The sequence below is a fragment of the Heloderma suspectum genome, chromosome 5, assembly GCF_057233095.1.
Source record: "Heloderma suspectum isolate Gila_16-S chromosome 5, 16-S_ref, whole genome shotgun sequence".
In the NCBI taxonomy this organism is placed as follows: Eukaryota; Metazoa; Chordata; class Lepidosauria; order Squamata; family Helodermatidae; genus Heloderma; species Heloderma suspectum.
In genome coordinates, this window is record NC_139462.1 from 24300192 (window position 1) to 24316699 (window position 16508).

At 46.8% G+C, this 16508-nt stretch overlaps 3 protein-coding genes across 6 annotated transcripts in view; 1 reads left to right on the forward strand and 2 right to left on the reverse strand.

Moving 5' to 3' along the window:
• The window catches only part of LOC146343708 (E3 ISG15--protein ligase HERC5-like), a 60408-nt gene that overhangs the window by 32312 nt on the left and 11588 nt on the right, over positions 1 to 16508 (forward strand). For 3 of the 4 annotated variants that reach the window (XM_084855608.1, XM_084855610.1, XM_084855609.1), the window contains 3 exons: positions 8868 to 9011; positions 13519 to 13685; positions 14680 to 14746. In XM_084855608.1, the coding sequence (XP_084711734.1) occupies positions 8868 to 9011; positions 13519 to 13685; positions 14680 to 14746 (378 nt within the window). The remainder of the gene's footprint in view (positions 1 to 8867; positions 9012 to 13518; positions 13686 to 14679; positions 14747 to 16508) is intronic. The other variant, XR_014791976.1, reaches the window with a different exon arrangement.
• On the reverse strand, positions 500 to 1516 carry PIGY (phosphatidylinositol glycan anchor biosynthesis class Y). Its single transcript, XM_084855616.1, has one exon. It carries the CDS (start codon positions 1514 to 1516, stop codon positions 1301 to 1303), a length of 216 nt encoding a protein of 71 aa, XP_084711742.1. The 3' UTR covers positions 500 to 1300.
• PYURF (PIGY upstream open reading frame) lies at positions 500 to 6361 on the reverse strand. Its single transcript, XM_084855615.1, has 2 exons — positions 6099 to 6361; positions 500 to 1713 (listed from the first exon to the last, which is right to left on the reverse strand). The coding sequence occupies exons 1-2, from the start codon at positions 6323 to 6325 to the stop codon at positions 1572 to 1574; spliced, it is 369 nt and encodes a 122-aa protein (XP_084711741.1). The 5' UTR covers positions 6326 to 6361; the 3' UTR covers positions 500 to 1571.

Genomic DNA, 16508 nt, shown 5'->3' on the forward strand with positions numbered 1-16508 from the left:
TCTACCATGTGTTCCTGCATGTCTGAAGATGTGCATCCTCTCTTCACATTTTACTTGCTTGCCTAATGCCACTGCTGGTATGTGCTATGGCAAATACAACAGACATGGATAGTGTGTGAAGTGTAATGGTGTGTGAAGTGACGAGAACAAAGGTTGACAGAAAGTAAGAGGCTTTTAAGAGGAGAGATGATAGCTAGAAGTAAAATTTCAAGGCATCATCTTTATCCTTCATGGAAACATTCCGGAAGGCATGAGTGGGGGATATGTGCACAGCACCCATTCATATTCCAGTCTTACCTGCAAACAAGAGGCAACACACACACACTTTTAAACTGGATTTTAAAAGCAGGACCATTGCATGTAGCACACATCCTGCTGGGTCATGAGCTACTCCCACATGGATGGAACGGTGGATTTCAGCCAACTAGCAGTCTTCTTTAAAGCAAACTCTTGAGAGGTGTAAAATCGAAGTACAACATTAAGCAATATAAGAAGTCTATTTGGCTTTACAGGTGCTTTATTAAAAACAACAAATTGCTATTCAGTGCCATTTCTTTCCTATACTGATCTTTTTCACGGCACAGTGTGTTAAATCTCAGTTCTTTTGCACACATGAATTAAAGCATAGAGGAGACCTGCAAAACAACAGTGCAGCTTAATCGAAGCAAAATCCTGAGCACTACCCATTACCACTATGTCCAACATTCAACAGACAGTAACCTGAGAACTCAATAGTTAGCACACATCACACATGATCAAATGCTTGTGTGAAAGGCCCTTCTGCCAAGGAACTGTGCTGCACATAGGACAGAATGTATGTAAATAATTGCTTGTAGGCATTTGGTAACATGTGCCTTATTTCCTTGGGATACATCTGCACGCAGCTTTTCCCCAAAACCAGAAAGGTTGCATGAATGCATCTGCCACCCCACTCCCACAAGCTGACGCTATGGTAGTCACTGTCTGGTGTGCATGGCAGATGGTGATGGAACCAAGGCCCATGCCTTGTTTGCATGACCTAAAGGACATTGTTCAAATAAGACTTGCCTACATCTGCCCAGAGCTGACTGTTCCCATGGATCTGGTCTGGTGCTGACCCAAGAGTGGTAGAAGCGTCTGTGCAGGCATGTCCTAGAAGCCATGTGAATCTTCTAATACACTTGGATGCATTCTTAGTCCATTCTTCCTAGGGAATCATTTAAAATCCATGGGACAAAATATTAGAAGTATATAAAGGAAGCCCCACTACATTCTTTACTCCAAGGCCACTCCTGAGAGGCCCACAACATTTCAGCCAAACCTAGTTGTGGCGAAAGAGTTTAAGGCCCATCCAGGTCCAAAGGTGGAAGAACACATAAACTGGGATTGTAATGGGCAGCAGCAGGCTGTAGAAACACAGGCTGGTTGTACTCGTGCAGCCCTGGGGGAAGTTCTCATCCACACTGGCCGAATAAAACAGGCCAGCTAAAGACAACAGAGGGACCAGAACGGTCATCGTGGGGAGCGATGGGAACATCTTTTTCCCTCCACCTGCGCTTGTCTTCCCACTTCCCTTTGTAGAGGATAATGGTCTAGGTCTGCTCAGATTCCTTTTCCTGCTTGTCTTTGCCAATCATCCTTGCAGCCTGGGGGATCATATTAGGAATGCCGTCTATGATGGGGTAGGCAATGCCCAGCTCTTCATTAATTAATTCATTGGTGGATTCCTCATACCTAGTAAACAGAGCAAATATTTACATATGTTAGATTTACTGCTGTCCCTGGTTTAAGAACGTGAATTAAGAACAGTACTGACTGAAAGAACAAGAAGTAGCCAAATCAATCTTTCAAGATGTTGTTGCTTATCACATGTGGTATGCCAGTGACTTTCAGATTTCCTACCTTATTAGAACCCTTTCCACATTGATTTGTTTGAGGAATCCCCATGGATCTGCCACTGTGTGGTGCTGAGATTTGGAGGGGGAGGGGGTTGTTCAAGGTTACTCTTTGAGTTGCACAGAACCCTATGAGTAATGTCTGTTGGGCCTTGTCGTTGCCATGTGGAAATGGAATGTTCTAGAATATGCACATCACCTTATCGAGGGTGCATACTGCAGGAGAATATTGATCTTTTGGGGAAGCTTGCCCTACTATTACTGATCTTCTCATAAGTGAATTCCTGACAAGCTTCTGAGAAACTCCAAGATTCCTAGCAAGAAAGCTTCTGCCCAGTGAGTTGTCAGTTGCAGAGTGATCAATAATATACTCCAGATTACTTAATGTGAATTAGTTGCCCTCCAGCCAAGCTTGTCAACACCCCCCCAATAAAGGTTAGATCCCACCCCCTCAAATACTTTCACTGAATATTTACAGGAAAAATGGGGGTTCTAATCCAATTTTTTTATTCTAAGCACATTATTATCATAGTACAAAACTGATAATTAGGTGGTGCTAGTATCATGCTCTGCAAAAGATACGTTCAGGTAAACATTTTACTTCAGACTCATGGAAGAGGCAGTGGTAATTGCTTGAAAATAACTTGTTTTAAAAACAGTAACAAACAGACATTATCTTAGCAACCAGTAATCCCCATAGATGTTAACAAGGAATTGTGAATCCTGCAGCTATAAACACTGAGAAGTCTCTTATACATCCTCTTTCTTTTTTTCTCTGACTAATCTCAGACTTTCGCCCCTTCGGAAAAGCTTCCTCCTTGTGCATTCAGTTGATGGCCCAGTTTGCACATAATGAGAAGCCATGGTGGGTGAATTTCCCCACAGGGCTTCTTGTTGTGGTGGCGGCTGCCATTTTGAATATTCAGGGCACGGCAGGGACATGCCATAGCTTCTCATTACATGCGAACCTGGCAAGGGTGTGTTGTTAACAAGCCACCCGCAACCCTAAAACAGCCCATAGGTTCTGGGTGGCTTGTCAACCACCCCAACAACCCACCCTCACCGAGTTTGCACGTAACAAGAAGCCACCATGCCACAACCCACTGTAGCTAATAAGCCATGGTGGGCTGTACTCCTTTCTCCTTTCTAAGCAGCTCTTCATCAAAATCTTTTTCAAAAATGTAGGTATGGGGAGCACTTTATTTGAAGGGGCATGGGAAGGCCCCTTTAGTTAAGGTGAGTCACAGAAAAAAGCTTCTGCCATTATAACCCTCAACATTCTACTGCTTATAAAAATGGCATCTGTAGTGCTGATCACCTGAAACCTGGCATCCCTAATCTACCTGATGAGGCCTGCAATTGAGCAACATTTCAAACCAATCCGAAACAAATTGCAACAGATACAGCAAGTTAAAAAGTGCTGAAAATTGACACATTTGTACTTTGTACTTCAAGCCGTGGCTTCGCATATCATACATTTCTTTTAAATTATGGGGGAAATTACCAATGTTCTTTATTCAGGCTTGTTGAGGAGGTGTGCTTGTCATTGGTTTAGTGAAATTCTGAGCAGCAGTTTAAAAATGATCAAGGTGTTTCTGTCCCATGAAAGCCTATGGCAGCAACTGCTAGCAAAGTTATTTTGGGCATGCACAGTTTCACTCTGAAGCTAGAATGCTAGTAGTCCAGTATTTTGAATCCCTGTGTTCCTGTCAGCATTCTGAGAGTGGGGAGGGGTAGCAGGGAATTGTCGACTGAGATAAAAGTGAGGTAATTTTGAAGGCTGAGGGAATCACTCTCACTGATAGGCAGATGGCTGATGAAGAGAGGGAGGAAAAGGAAAAAGTTATGCTGGAATCCTCTGCAGGCTCACTCAGAAGAAAGCTATTCTGAACGTATAGGGACGTATCCATTTGCACACATCTACCCAGTTAATGACTTGTTTGTTTTTAGTTTATTCTTTCATTTTTGCAGAACACTGTAATAGTAAGTTTCCTTTTTAAAAACCAAGGAAATTCAATGATAAAAAACCCTGTCTGTTTAAGACCAGAATTTTAATTTTTTAAAGATAAAAAAACCTGCTGGGTTAAGACCAGAGTTAAGGCTATGTCATGTTGGCTCAAGCTCCACAAAGCCAGGAAACTGGAAGCTAAGGGTGATGCTTTAACAGACGTGCCCCATGATCAAACTGTATTGCTTACAAGCAACAAACAGGCCTGGGTCAATTCACAGGAGGATTCCTCTAGCAATAAGTAAGGTTCAGATGCTTTGTAAAGCAATACAGAATCAGGACAATGTGGAGGCATCTTTGCTAGTCCCAGGCACTCCATCTGGATGTGGGTCTGAAAGACCAAAGAAAAGTGTGGGTGCATGGCAGGTAAGTTGTAAGCAGGTACAATTTGTGGCACTGCACAACCATTATTTCCTAGCTTTGTGGAGCTTCAGCCAACATGACATAGCCTAAACTCTGGTCTTAACCCAGCAGGTTTTTTGATCTTTAAAAAATTAAAAGTTGGGGAGAAGCGTAATGCCTTATACTGGTGCCCTTTTAAAATGCCAGTGAGAAGCTGCTTTTGACTGACAAGAGAATTCCAAGGCACTTGGAATCTTTGGGCGTGAGCGAGAGAAGGAACCTGAGAGTGGTTGCTACCAACATGCCAGGCAGCCACGCACCCACCCACCCAGTGTTTTTTTGGCACGCTTGAGAAGTGGCTCTATGCACGTATTGACATACATACACAGAGGTTGTTCATACAAGGGGGATCCTGATTGGGCCAGGATCCCTCCCCTCATAAGGAGGATCTCTACACACACAAGTCAGTGTACATGTAAAGTCCTTTCCTAACTTGTGCCAAATGCATGGACAGCTACCCTGCACAGCCTCCCATTTGTGGAACAGGTGAGGAGAGTTATCTGAACCCCTCCTCCTTCTGTCAAGGATTGTGAAAGAAGAGAGGTTAGTCAAGGGAGAGAAAGAAAAGGAGAACTGAAGTTGCTTATCGTTTCAGGATTGGGTTATTAATTTGTTGTGAAGATTACTGGTTACTAAGGTAATACCTATTTGTTGTTTAATTTCAACAAAATATTGACAAACCCTTTAACAATCGTCATCTCAGTCTCTTTCCATGAGTCCGAGACATAAAATGTCTGCCTGGAACCTCTTCTCTGTCTGAGCAAAGAAAAGATTGAGGTGGCAAAAGGGGGCACTAAACTCAGTGGGCACGAGAATGTCAGAGACAAGCTTAAGAAAGGAAAACAAAAGGAAAGGCTGAGCTGCAAAGTCTGGAAGAAAGGCAGTTGATATGAAATCAAGGGGAGAGAAATGGTGAAGAGCAGGAGGAAGAAAGGAAGGTTTTAAGGAGGGGGGAGGAGAAAAGAATATGCAAGCTACGATGGCATAGGGACTACGAAGCTGAGCTGTCCAACCAAGAAGTATCGCTACCAAGAACTCATTAGCAAACGACCTTAGGAAAACTATCATATCTCAAGCTTAATTCTCTGCCTGCAATATGGGATAATGATGCTAACCTAGCTCAGTAGGTTATGGCTGTGTTGTAAACATTACCGAAATGGCGCTTCTGAAATGCTATGACTATTCCAAACTACTATTACAAGTGTGTGTGTGTGTGTGTGTGTGTGTGTGTGACTTTAAAAGCGAGTGCAGGCATGCAAGGAGAGAGAGTTATTGTGTTTGCACTTTTGCAAAAACAGGAAGGAAAGGTAGCAAGACCAAATGGGAAAGAAGCCTGTGGGAGGGAAGGGGGGAAATGGGTGCTGGTAGCAACCAGATAAGAGAGGGGAGGAAAGAAAGACTCACAGCGTTGGAAAGGGCCATTTGGGCCACCGGCTTAGGTAGGCGTGGGCACCGATATGGGTGAAGGGGGTTGGTGTTGAGGTGCAAGTAAAAAACCGGCGAGGGGTGGTAGTGATCATCAATGCCTCGAGTCCCCACGGTATCTGAAATGAAACGTGGGATTGGGAAGTAAGGCGGCCTTCTCCAAGCGGGCGCCCTCCGGCTGCGTTGGAGTGCGACTTCCATCGTCCCCAGCCTGCTGGCTGGGGACGATGGAAGTCGCACTCCAACGCAGCCGGAGGGCGCCCGCTTGGAGAAGGCTGGTGCAAGAGCTGCAAGCAGAAACTCGCGCGGGAGGGAGAGCCGGCCGGCAACGGCGAGGCAACCAAACAAGGAAGGGCGGGCGAGAGCAGCCAAGCTCATCGCCGGCTAACCTGAGCGGCTTCTTGGACAGGGGGCACACGAGGATCTCCAGGAGGGCAAGGTCGAAGGGCGGCCGGGGCTGCTGCTGGGGCTGCTGCCCTTGACCGCCGGCGGCGCCCTCGGTCTCCGCCGCTGCGCAGAGCGCCCGGCTGGCGGCGGCCGCCGCGCGCGGAGCTCCCTGCGCTTTCCCCCAGCGCGCCGCGCGAGTCAGGAGCCGGAGGCTGGGCAGGGCTTGCATGATCCGCGGCGTCTCTTTGCAGCAACCACGAGCCCCAAGCTCAGCCAGGAAGGGGAAGCCGCCTTTGTGGGACTGTTTCCTGGGCGAGGCGATCACGTCAAAACCGTCCCCGGGAGGCCGGGGGCGGCGCGTTAGGTTCCCAGTAGGCGCTGGAGCTGAGCGCTCGGCTGCAAGGAGAGCGTATTTAGGTCTGTGCGCGCTTACACCGGAGTAAGCCCGCTTGAACTCGGAGGCCCGGCTTCAGAGTAAACCGCTTGGCTAGGCTGCGGTAATCAAGCCAGACTTCCGGGTGAACCACCCGGAGAGGAGCAAGATGCAAATCTTACGCAGACTCGCTTCGGAGCAAGCCCTTTTGAACTCGGTGGCACTTCTGAGTTGAACGTGCGTGGGGCTGGGGCTTCACGGCTGCAAAGCGGTGCTCGCGTGCAGCGGATCCTGTTCATGTTTCCTCGGAACTAAGCCCCACTGTTTTCAGTGGGACTGCAACCTCACTTGGAAACTCAGTCCCGCTGAACAAAGCGGGAATCGTTTCTGGGTTGTTGTTCAGTCGTGTCCGACTCCTCGTGACCCCATGGACCACAGCACGCCAGGCCTTCCTGTCCTGCGCTCTCTCCCGGAGCGTGCTCAAGTTCATATTCATTGCATCGGTGATGCTATCTAGCCATCTCATCCTCTGCCGTCCCCTTCTCCTTTTGCCTTCAGTCTTTCCCAGCATCAGCGTCTTTTCCAGGGAGTTTTCTCTTCGCATTAGGTGGCCAAAATATTTGAGCTTCAGCTTCAGTAAACATGCCTAAAATTGGATTGCGTGAGTTTCAGAGCTTGTGATCACGCTAGCGGCAAGATCCTAAATATTGTTAGTCGGAATTCACCTGAAGTATACTCAGAATTCACCCCAAGTATACTCAGGAGTGCATCCTTAGCTCAGGAGTAAGACCTATTGAAATGAGTGGGGCTTTCTTCTGGGTAACATGGATAGGATCAGGCAGCATGATTTCCACAGAAGGGAGTCCTGCTCCCGTTGATTTCATCATTCCCATCTCAGCTAGGCGGCACTGGGTGAGTCACAGCCTCAGTTTCACCTCTGCAAAATGGGAATAACAGCAACTCATCTTGCTGAGCTGTGGTGGTGGTGCTGAAGACAAGGAAATGTTGCTCATTCACAGCCTGGAGAATAGAACTTACCATCCTGGGGCTATTCTTCCTGAGCTGGTGCTGTTCATGTATCAGAATGCAACTCCCATCATTCCCCACTGAGGTTCCATTTTGCCCCCCATGCTTTTTAGCATCTACATCAAAGCACTGGGGGAAGTTGTCCAGAAGTTTGGGTGGCAGCATCAGTACCATGCAGATGAAACTCCGCTCTGCCTCTCGATTCCATTTACTTGTCCCTGCCTGGAGGTGGTTTTGTGGTGAATGAGGGGGAACAAGCTGAGGCTTAATCCAGATGAGATGGAGGTACTGTGGATAGCGAAACCAATTATTCTGGATGGAAGTTTACAACATCTGAGATAGGGTGGAAGGACAGAATATGCAGTGTGGGAATTCTCCTGGACAATGGGTTGCCTGGGGAAGATGAGATAGTGCTTTTTACCAGCTTAGGCTGATACACCTATCTGGAGAGATGGACTTTGCCTCAGTTATCCATGTACTAGTGACATCCAGGCTGGACTACTGCACTACACTCTTCGTAGGGCTGCCTTTGAAGACGTTTTGGAAACTTCAGCTGGTGCACCACCAGGGTACCAGTAAGGGCACAGCCCCTATATTACACCCATACAGCACCAGCTTCACTTCCAAGATCAATTTCAGTGCTGGTTTTAATGTTTAAAGCTTTAAATTGCTTTGGGCATAAGTTACTTGAAGGACAGCAATCACCCTTATCAACCCAACTGCACTCTGAGGTCATCTTCTGAAGCCCCGCTGACTTGCATTCCTACCTCTGAGAACAACTAAGTCAGTAGGCACACTGCCTCTTGTGGTGCGCCGGACCCCTTCACTGCTGACCTTTAGGAGACCCCTAATAATGTATCTATGTTCAGTGGCTTTCTCCTAAACTAGTTTATTTATTTTATTTTTATACCGCCCAATAGCTGAAGCTCTCTGGGCAGTTCACAACATTTAAAACTACAAAGCATAAAACATAAAATATGAAATCTTAAAACCACACTATAACAGTACAACCGGAATAAAACCTAGCAGCAATGTGGAGATTTAAAATACAGATTTAAAACACCAAAGCTAAAAGACTAGGATGCTGAAATGCTGGGAGAATAAAGAGGTCTTCACCTAGCGTCGGAAGGAATACAACAAGTTTATTGGATTGCTGCGTGGAAATGATTTTAGCAGTCCCTGTTCAGGGACTTTTAATATTTATATTTTAGTTTTGTCTGCTGGTTCCTATCGTTTACTATTTGTATTTTGAAATGTGGGTTTGATGGAAGCTGCTTTGAGAGGGGTTTACTCTTAAAAGTGGCCTGTAATTTTAAATAAACCCACCTAAATTAAAATAAATAATCTGGCTGTCTTTTATTGGATTCTTCAGGTGTGTTTTGAAGGCGAACCAGCGATTGATGATGGAGCCCTGTCCCAAGAATTCTTCAAGATCCTCAGAAGGGAACTATGCACTCCAGAAGCACAGATATTCAGGCACTTTGAAGACTCGCAACTGATTTGGTTCTCCCGCCAGGTTTGTGTGAAGATGGCTCTTCTCTGCTATCTGTATATATGCTGTCTCCTATTAGCTATAAAAGTATAAGACTTGTCTTGCAGGGTAAGATTTGGTTTCCAACTGGGGCAAGGTAGATGCCTCTGGGTGCTTCCAAACAGGACTTAAAGGTGATTGCTAATCACCGTTACTGTTTGTCCCCACATCTGATATTCAGAGGTATACTGCCCCTGTCCATGGAGGTTCCATTTAGCTATCATGGCTAACAGCCATTGATAGATTTATCCTCTCTGAAGTTGTGTGATCCTTTTTTAAGGCCATATAGGCTAGAAGCCATCAGCTGGTATCATGTGATGGAAAGAGTAGCCTGCCCTCTCTCTTACGATGAACATTGCAAAACTACACTTTTTTAACTGCTCTGCAGTCTGGATTAGCCTATATTGCCATATGTCAGTAACAAATGGGGATACGTGCAAAGGGACTGTGTCTGGACATAAACTATGTGAGAAGCAAAATGGGAGCAGTGATTATGCCTTGAAATTTGGAGCCAGACTAGACATTCTCTAGATCTGTTTCATTCAGGCTTCAGGCCTGGGCATGGGACAGAAACACCCTTGATCGCTTTGGTGGATGATATGAAGAGGGCTTTGGATAGGGGCGAATGCTCCTTCCTTGTTCTCCTCAACCTCTCAGAGGCTTTTTATACTGTTGACCACGGTATCCTCTTGGACCGCCTGGAGAGGATGGGCATTGGAGACATCGTATTACGGTGGTTCCGGTCCTTCCTCTCCGGCAGGTACCAGAGGGTAGCCCTGGGAGAGGAGGTGTCGGACCCGTGGCCACTCACATGTGGCGTGCCACAGGGTTCCATCCTCTCCCCAGAGCTATTTAACATCTATGTGAAGCCGCTGGGGGCTATCATCAGGAGGTTTGGGTGTGGTGTCATCGATACGCGGATGACACGCAGCTCCACCTCTCGTTCAAATCTTCACCAGGGTTGGCCATGGAATCCCTGTCTAAATGTCTGGAGATGCTGAGTGGCTGGATGGGGAGAAATAAGCTGAACCTGAACCCTGACAAGACTGAGGTACTTCTGGTGGGAGACAAGAGTAGGGATGTTGACCTGGTGTTGAAAGACCAAGTCTGCAGCCTGGGGGTAATTTAGGCTCCCAGCTGTCCATGGAGGCTCAGGTGTCAACCGTGAGCCGGACAGTGTTGTACCAACTCCATTTGATACGGCGGCTGTGCCCCTACCTTCCCGACCATCTACTCCCATTGGTAGTACATGCCCTGGTCTCCTCTCGTCTAGACTACTGTAATGCTCTCTACGTGGTGTTACCCTTGAAGACGGTTCGGAAGCTGCACCTGGTGCAGAACGTGGCAACTCGCCTGATTAAAGGCAGCCGCCGGCATGATCACATCACTCCAGTGTTGAAGGAGTTGCACTGGTTACCAGTTGTTTTCCGGGCCAAATTCAAGGTGTTGGTTTTGACCTTTAAAACCCTATGTGGTTCCAGCCCAGCCTATCTCAGGGAGCGCCTCCAGCAACACCGGACAGGCTGCTTAACAAAATCAGCCTTGGATGGCCTTCTCTCTGTCCTATCAGCCAGGACAGCTAGGCTAGTGAGGATGAGGAAGAGGGCCTTCCCTGTGGTGGCCCCCACTCTGTGGAACTCCCTCCCTGTGGAACTCTGCCATGCCCCCTCTTTAATGAGCTTCCGCCACGCACTGAAAACTTGGTTATTCAGGCAGGCATTTGGGGTGGGTTAGGGTATTTTAAAATAATGTTTTAACATATAATTTTATTGTAAAACATTGTACATCGCCCAGAGTGGCCAGGTGACTGGCCAGATGGGCGATTAAGAAATTTAATAATAAATAAAATAAAAATGGTGTTAATGGTACAGCTGTAATCAAAAGCAGCTGCTTACCTAGCACCTTCTCATTACTACAGAACTTCTATATCAGAATGTACCTGCATTGTGATATCATAGGTCGGTCTCCTATTGTGTCTGTGTGCCACCAGGAGCAACTGTTTGCGTGACGGTGATTTTGCGGTTGTACAAGCAACCCCAAACAAGCAAAAACTATCGTTTCCAGAGCAGGGTAGGGGAGATCACAGAAGAACACTCCATTGACCTGTCCCGATCCAGAAACAAGCATTTGTGCTTGTTTCCAGCATTACTTCTAGAACCGCAAAAGCCCAGTTGTGCAAGTGGTTGCTCCCACTGGTGCAAAAGAAACAGCAGGAGTGCAGCAGCGGTACAGGATACTGCCCACAGTGTTTTGTGTTTCCTTGTCCCCCAGTGGTAGCAATGCAGAACATGGACGGGGGGTTGCTGCTGCACTCATGTCCTGCTTGTGGGTTTCCTGTGGGTAGCTGGTTTGCCCTTGTGGGAATAGAAGGCTGGACTAGCTGGACCCTTCAGCTGATCCAGATGGCTCTTCTTACGCTTTTATTGTGAATTTTAGCCACTGTAAGTAGACTTTACACTGTAGACTTTACAACGGTGCAAGGATCTGGTGTTTTTTACGCTAACCAGATACTGCTAGCATAAAATACGTTCCTGCTAAAATAGGTTGTGCAACAAAAATAAGGTGGGGATCCAGTGAATAGGTCTTGTAAGCAAGATACCCTGGGTTTGTCTCCCAATGGTGCCTTTGCGTTCCTATGGAGGGCCAAGAATGGAGTGGAGTGCTCCTCTGTGGGAAGGGCCACAGCTCAGTGGTAGAGCACATGCTTTGCATACAAGAGATCTCAGGTTCAGTCCCTGGTTTCTCTAGTCAAAGGGTCACAGGTAGTAGGGCTGGCAGAGACCTCTGTTGCTGCTAGTTGAAGTCTGCAGTATTATGATAGATGAACCAGTGGTTTGACGGTATTGGGCAAGTTACAAAATTATGCGTGGTGTGGAGAATGTGGAAAGGGAGACATTTTTCTCCCCCTCTCAAAATACTAACACTCAGGGTCATCCCATGAAGCTGATTGGTGGGAGACTCAGGACAGATAAAAGGAAGGACTGCTTCACACAGCGCATAGTTAGAGTATGGAATTCGCTACCACAGGATGTAGTGATGGCCACCAATTTGGATGGCTTTAAAGGGGGCTTGGACAGATTCCTGGCAGAAAGGCTATCAATGGCTACTAGTCCTAATGGCTATGTGCGACCTCCAGTACCAGAGGCAGTGAGCCTATGTACACCAGTTGCTGGGGGACATGGGTGGGAGGGTGCTGTTGTGCTCATGCCCTGCTTGTGGGTTCCTGGTCGACAGCTGGTTGGCCACTGTGTGAATAGAATGCTGGGCTAGATGGACCCTTGGTCTGATCCAGCATGGCTCTTCTTTTGTTCTTAAGTTCATGCAATGTGACTATCCTGTTTTTATGTATTTTATTGCCGTGAGTCGCCTTGGGAGTTGGGATGGCGGAGAATTCCACCACGGATTCCAGTGAGGCCGGATTCTACAGAATCCAGCCCCCCGGAATCTGTGGCGGAACGGCCTCCTGCCCCCCGCCCCCCTGCGGAATCCCCCGGGACGGCATTTACCTGGGGCGGATGCGGTTGCGGGTGCGGCTGGTCTCCTGGCTGGCCACGGCCGGTCGCAGCGTATGCAAATGGCAGTGGCTACGGCGGCCGCCATTTGCGTTCACTATTTTTCGCCGTTCTAGCCTACGTAAATATTTACGTAGGCTAGAACGGCAAAAAATAGTGAACACAAATGGTGGCCACCGTAGCCGCTGCCATTTGCGTACGTGGTTTTTTTTACTTTGCCGTGATAGGCTACGTAAATATTTACGTAGCCTATCATGGTTAAGTACAGGGACACAAACGGCAGCGGCTATGGCCGCCGCCATTTGCGTCCCTGCTGCCCAGCAACTGGATGTCCGGCTGCAGGCGGAGCTGGCTCGCGGCTCCGCGGAATCCCCATGGAGCGGAGCCGACCGGGCAGGACTCCGGGGGGAGGGACGGAGCGCCTCCCCCGCCGTCGAGGTTTCTGGGGGGAGGGACGGAGTGCCTCCCCCCCACCGCAAAGCAGATCCACGAAACAGTAAGTGACTTTCATACATCCCTACTTGGGAGGGCTTCTGTCCTGAAAGGCAGCCAAGAATTTTTTAAAAAATAAATAAATATCACCTGCGGATCAAATTGTGCTTTCAGTTGTGTCACAGCCCCCACACTCACTTGAGAATCCAGCAGGCCTATAGGATGTCTGGCCGCTCTGGTGTAGCAAATAGACAACACCCGTGGACAGAATGGACAAGCAGGGAGAATCCACTACACAGTCTTTGCAAAAGAGCAAAGCAGGGAGGGCGAAGAGAACCTGAACAAGCCACCTCCAGTCTAGAAACACAACGCTAAGCTCCATCCCAAGAGGAAGAAGCCACAAGTGGCTTCACTTTAAAAACGGCTGGAATAGTTGAGGGGGCTCAGAAACATAGCATCATGCACTTGATAACAGGACATGTTCTTTCTCCATTCAAACATCTACTCTATGCATTTTTCAATACATGCATATTGAATTTTCAAATTAGGTCCAAGCACAGGAAGACTTATATTTTCTAATCGGCCACCTGTTTGGAATGGCGCTCTATAATATGAAGATAGCTGCCTTCCCCTTCCCTCTTGCTCTGTTCAAGAAGATGGCAAATATTCAGCCGACTCTGGAAGATTTAAAAGAGCTCTCTCCTGTAGAAGGACGGTATGGAATAATAATATTCCTTGTATCTGTATACTGTGAAATAAGATTAACAATAACAGCGACCAAGTGTTCCTGCCATGTTTTATGATTTACATGGATTAGTTGGTTCTTGTACTTAAAAAACTATTTTGTATGTGAAGGTGATCATTGTAAATGGTTCAAAGAGCAATCATATGGTCCCAGGAGAGCATCCCAGGGACTATAGGATTCTTTGGAGTCCCCTCTCTGAGGCTGTAGAGACTGCTACAACCTCGGAAGGGGGATTCCAGATTCTAATCCCTCCCCTTGCAGCCGCTGTGGAAAGAACCGTGCCGGCTGGTTCCCAAGGTCGCAAAAGCAGCCTCTGATTGGTCAGAAAGGGGGTGTGTTAGTGGATGGGGAGAGGAGAGGCCAGGATATGAGCAATCCTAGCCTCTCCATTCCCAGTCCCACCCCCACCAGTGTGTCCTCGTTTGACGGGTTCAAAAAAACCCCCCATGGAAGATGGAGAGGTGAAAATTGCCTATGTTGCTCCTCCCAACCTGCAGGTCATTGGATACACAGAAGCCTCTGAGTTTGGAGGCTTCTATCTCACAAAAGTGCAGCCCGTGGGATTGCGCCCTTAATATATAAGACAGAGAACTAACACACATCAGTGACTTGAAGGGAAGGTTGTGGGGAGAGAACCAAGGGAAATGGAGGATGATTTTTGTACATCTTGCACCATTTACTATATAGTTGGGAAGGAGGGACCGGGGGGGGGGGGGGGGTTATTGTTAAAAACTTTTTTAAAAAACCTTTCAATAAACGATAAATAACCAAAACAATCCTTTTGTTTAGGACCTAAGTGCCAAGTAAGTTTGCTTAGCTGCATAGTATGTCACTGCCGAAAGCTGCAGACTTAAGCCTACTTACTAGGAAGCACATTTCATTGAAATTAATAAGTTCATATGCAATCAGATATGTTTTAGAATTGGGATAACAATGTGTTTCACTTTTCTCTTTTTTCCCTTAGTAATCTTGAGACAATTCTGGATGAACATTTTGATGACATCTTTGAAATCATGATGTTGGATTTCACAGTAAGAGATGTTGATACCCTTCTAATAGCCTCATATTTCTTATATGCATATGCGGGCAAGCAACTTTATTTTTGTGGCTGAACTGCATGTTTATATTTTAACAAATTATATCCCACTCCCTCCCCTCTCTAATACATCCTCAAAGCAGCTTGCAATAGATATCAGAAATCGTAACAATAAAAACATCTGAAATCTAACAAAACTAAAATATAGTAGCAGTACAGTTCTATAACCCCTTCATGGATCACTGCCTTGTTGTGGCGAAGGGGCTTGCGTAACTCAGTGAAGCCATAAGCTATGCCGTGCAGGGCCACCCAAGACGGACAGGTCATGGCAGAGAGTTCTGACAAAATGTGGTCCACTGGAGAAGGAAATGGCAACCCACTCCAGTATTCTTGCCAAGAAAACCCCATGGAACGTATCACAAGGCTAAAAGAGATGACGCCGGAAGATGAGCCCCTCAGGTCGGAAGGTGTCCAATATGCTACTGGGGAAGAGCAGAGGGTATTTCCAAGTAGCGCCAGAAAGAGTGAAGCGGCTGGGCCAAACCCGAAAGGACACTCAGCTGTGGATGTGTCTGGCGGTGAAAAGAAAATCCGATGCTGTAAAGAACAATATTGTTTAGGAACCTGGAATGTCAGATCAATGAATCAAGGTAAGCTGGAGGTGGTCAAACATGAGATGGCAAGATTGAACATCGACATCTTGGGAATCAGCAAACTAAAATGGACAGGCATGGGCGAATTTAATTCAGGTGACCATCATATCTACTATTGTGGGCAAGAATCCCTTAGAAGAAATGGAGTAGCACTCATAGTCAACAAAAGGGTGGGAAAAGCAGTACTGGGGTACAATCTTAAAAAAAATGATAGAATGATCTCAGTACGAATCCAAGGCAAACCATTCAACATCACAGTAATTCAAGTCTATGCCCCAACCACTGAGGCCGAAGAAGCTGAGGTTGATCGGTTCTATGAAGACCTACAACACCTTCTAGAACTAACACCAAAAAAAGATGTCCTCTTCATCATAGGGGATTGGAATGCTAAAGTAGGAAGTCAAGAAATCACCGGGATAACAGGCAGGCATGGCCTTGGTGTACAAAATGAAGCAGGACAAAAGCTAATCGAGTTTTGCCAAGAGAACATGCTGATCATAGCAAACACTCTTTTCCAACAGCACAAGAGGCGACTCTACACATGGACGTCGCCAGATGGTCAATATCGAAATCAGATTGATTATGTCCTTTGCAGCCCAAGATGGAGAAGCTCCATACAGTCAGTAAAAACAAGACCTGGAGCTGACTGTGGCTCAGATCATGAGCTGCTTCTTGCAAAATTTCGGCTTAAATTGAAGAACGTCGGGAAAACCACTAAACCGTTCAGGTATGACCTAAATCATATCCCTGATGAATATACAGTGGAGGTGAGGAATAGATTTCAGGGATTAGACCTGATAGACAGAGTGCCTGAGGAACTATGGACGGAGGTCCGTAACATTGTTCAGGAGGCAGCAACAAAATCCGTCCCAAAGAAAAAGAAATGCAAGAAAGCCAAGTGGCTGTCTGATGAGGCTTTACAAGTAGCTCACGAAAGAAGGGAAGCGAAAAGCAAGGGAGAAAGGGGAAGATATACCCAACTGAATGCAGAGTTCCAGAGAATAGCAAGGAGAGACAAGAAGGCCTTCTTAAATGAACAATGCAAAGAAATCGAGGAAAACAACAGAATGGGAAAGACTAGAGATCTCTTCAAGAAAATTGGAG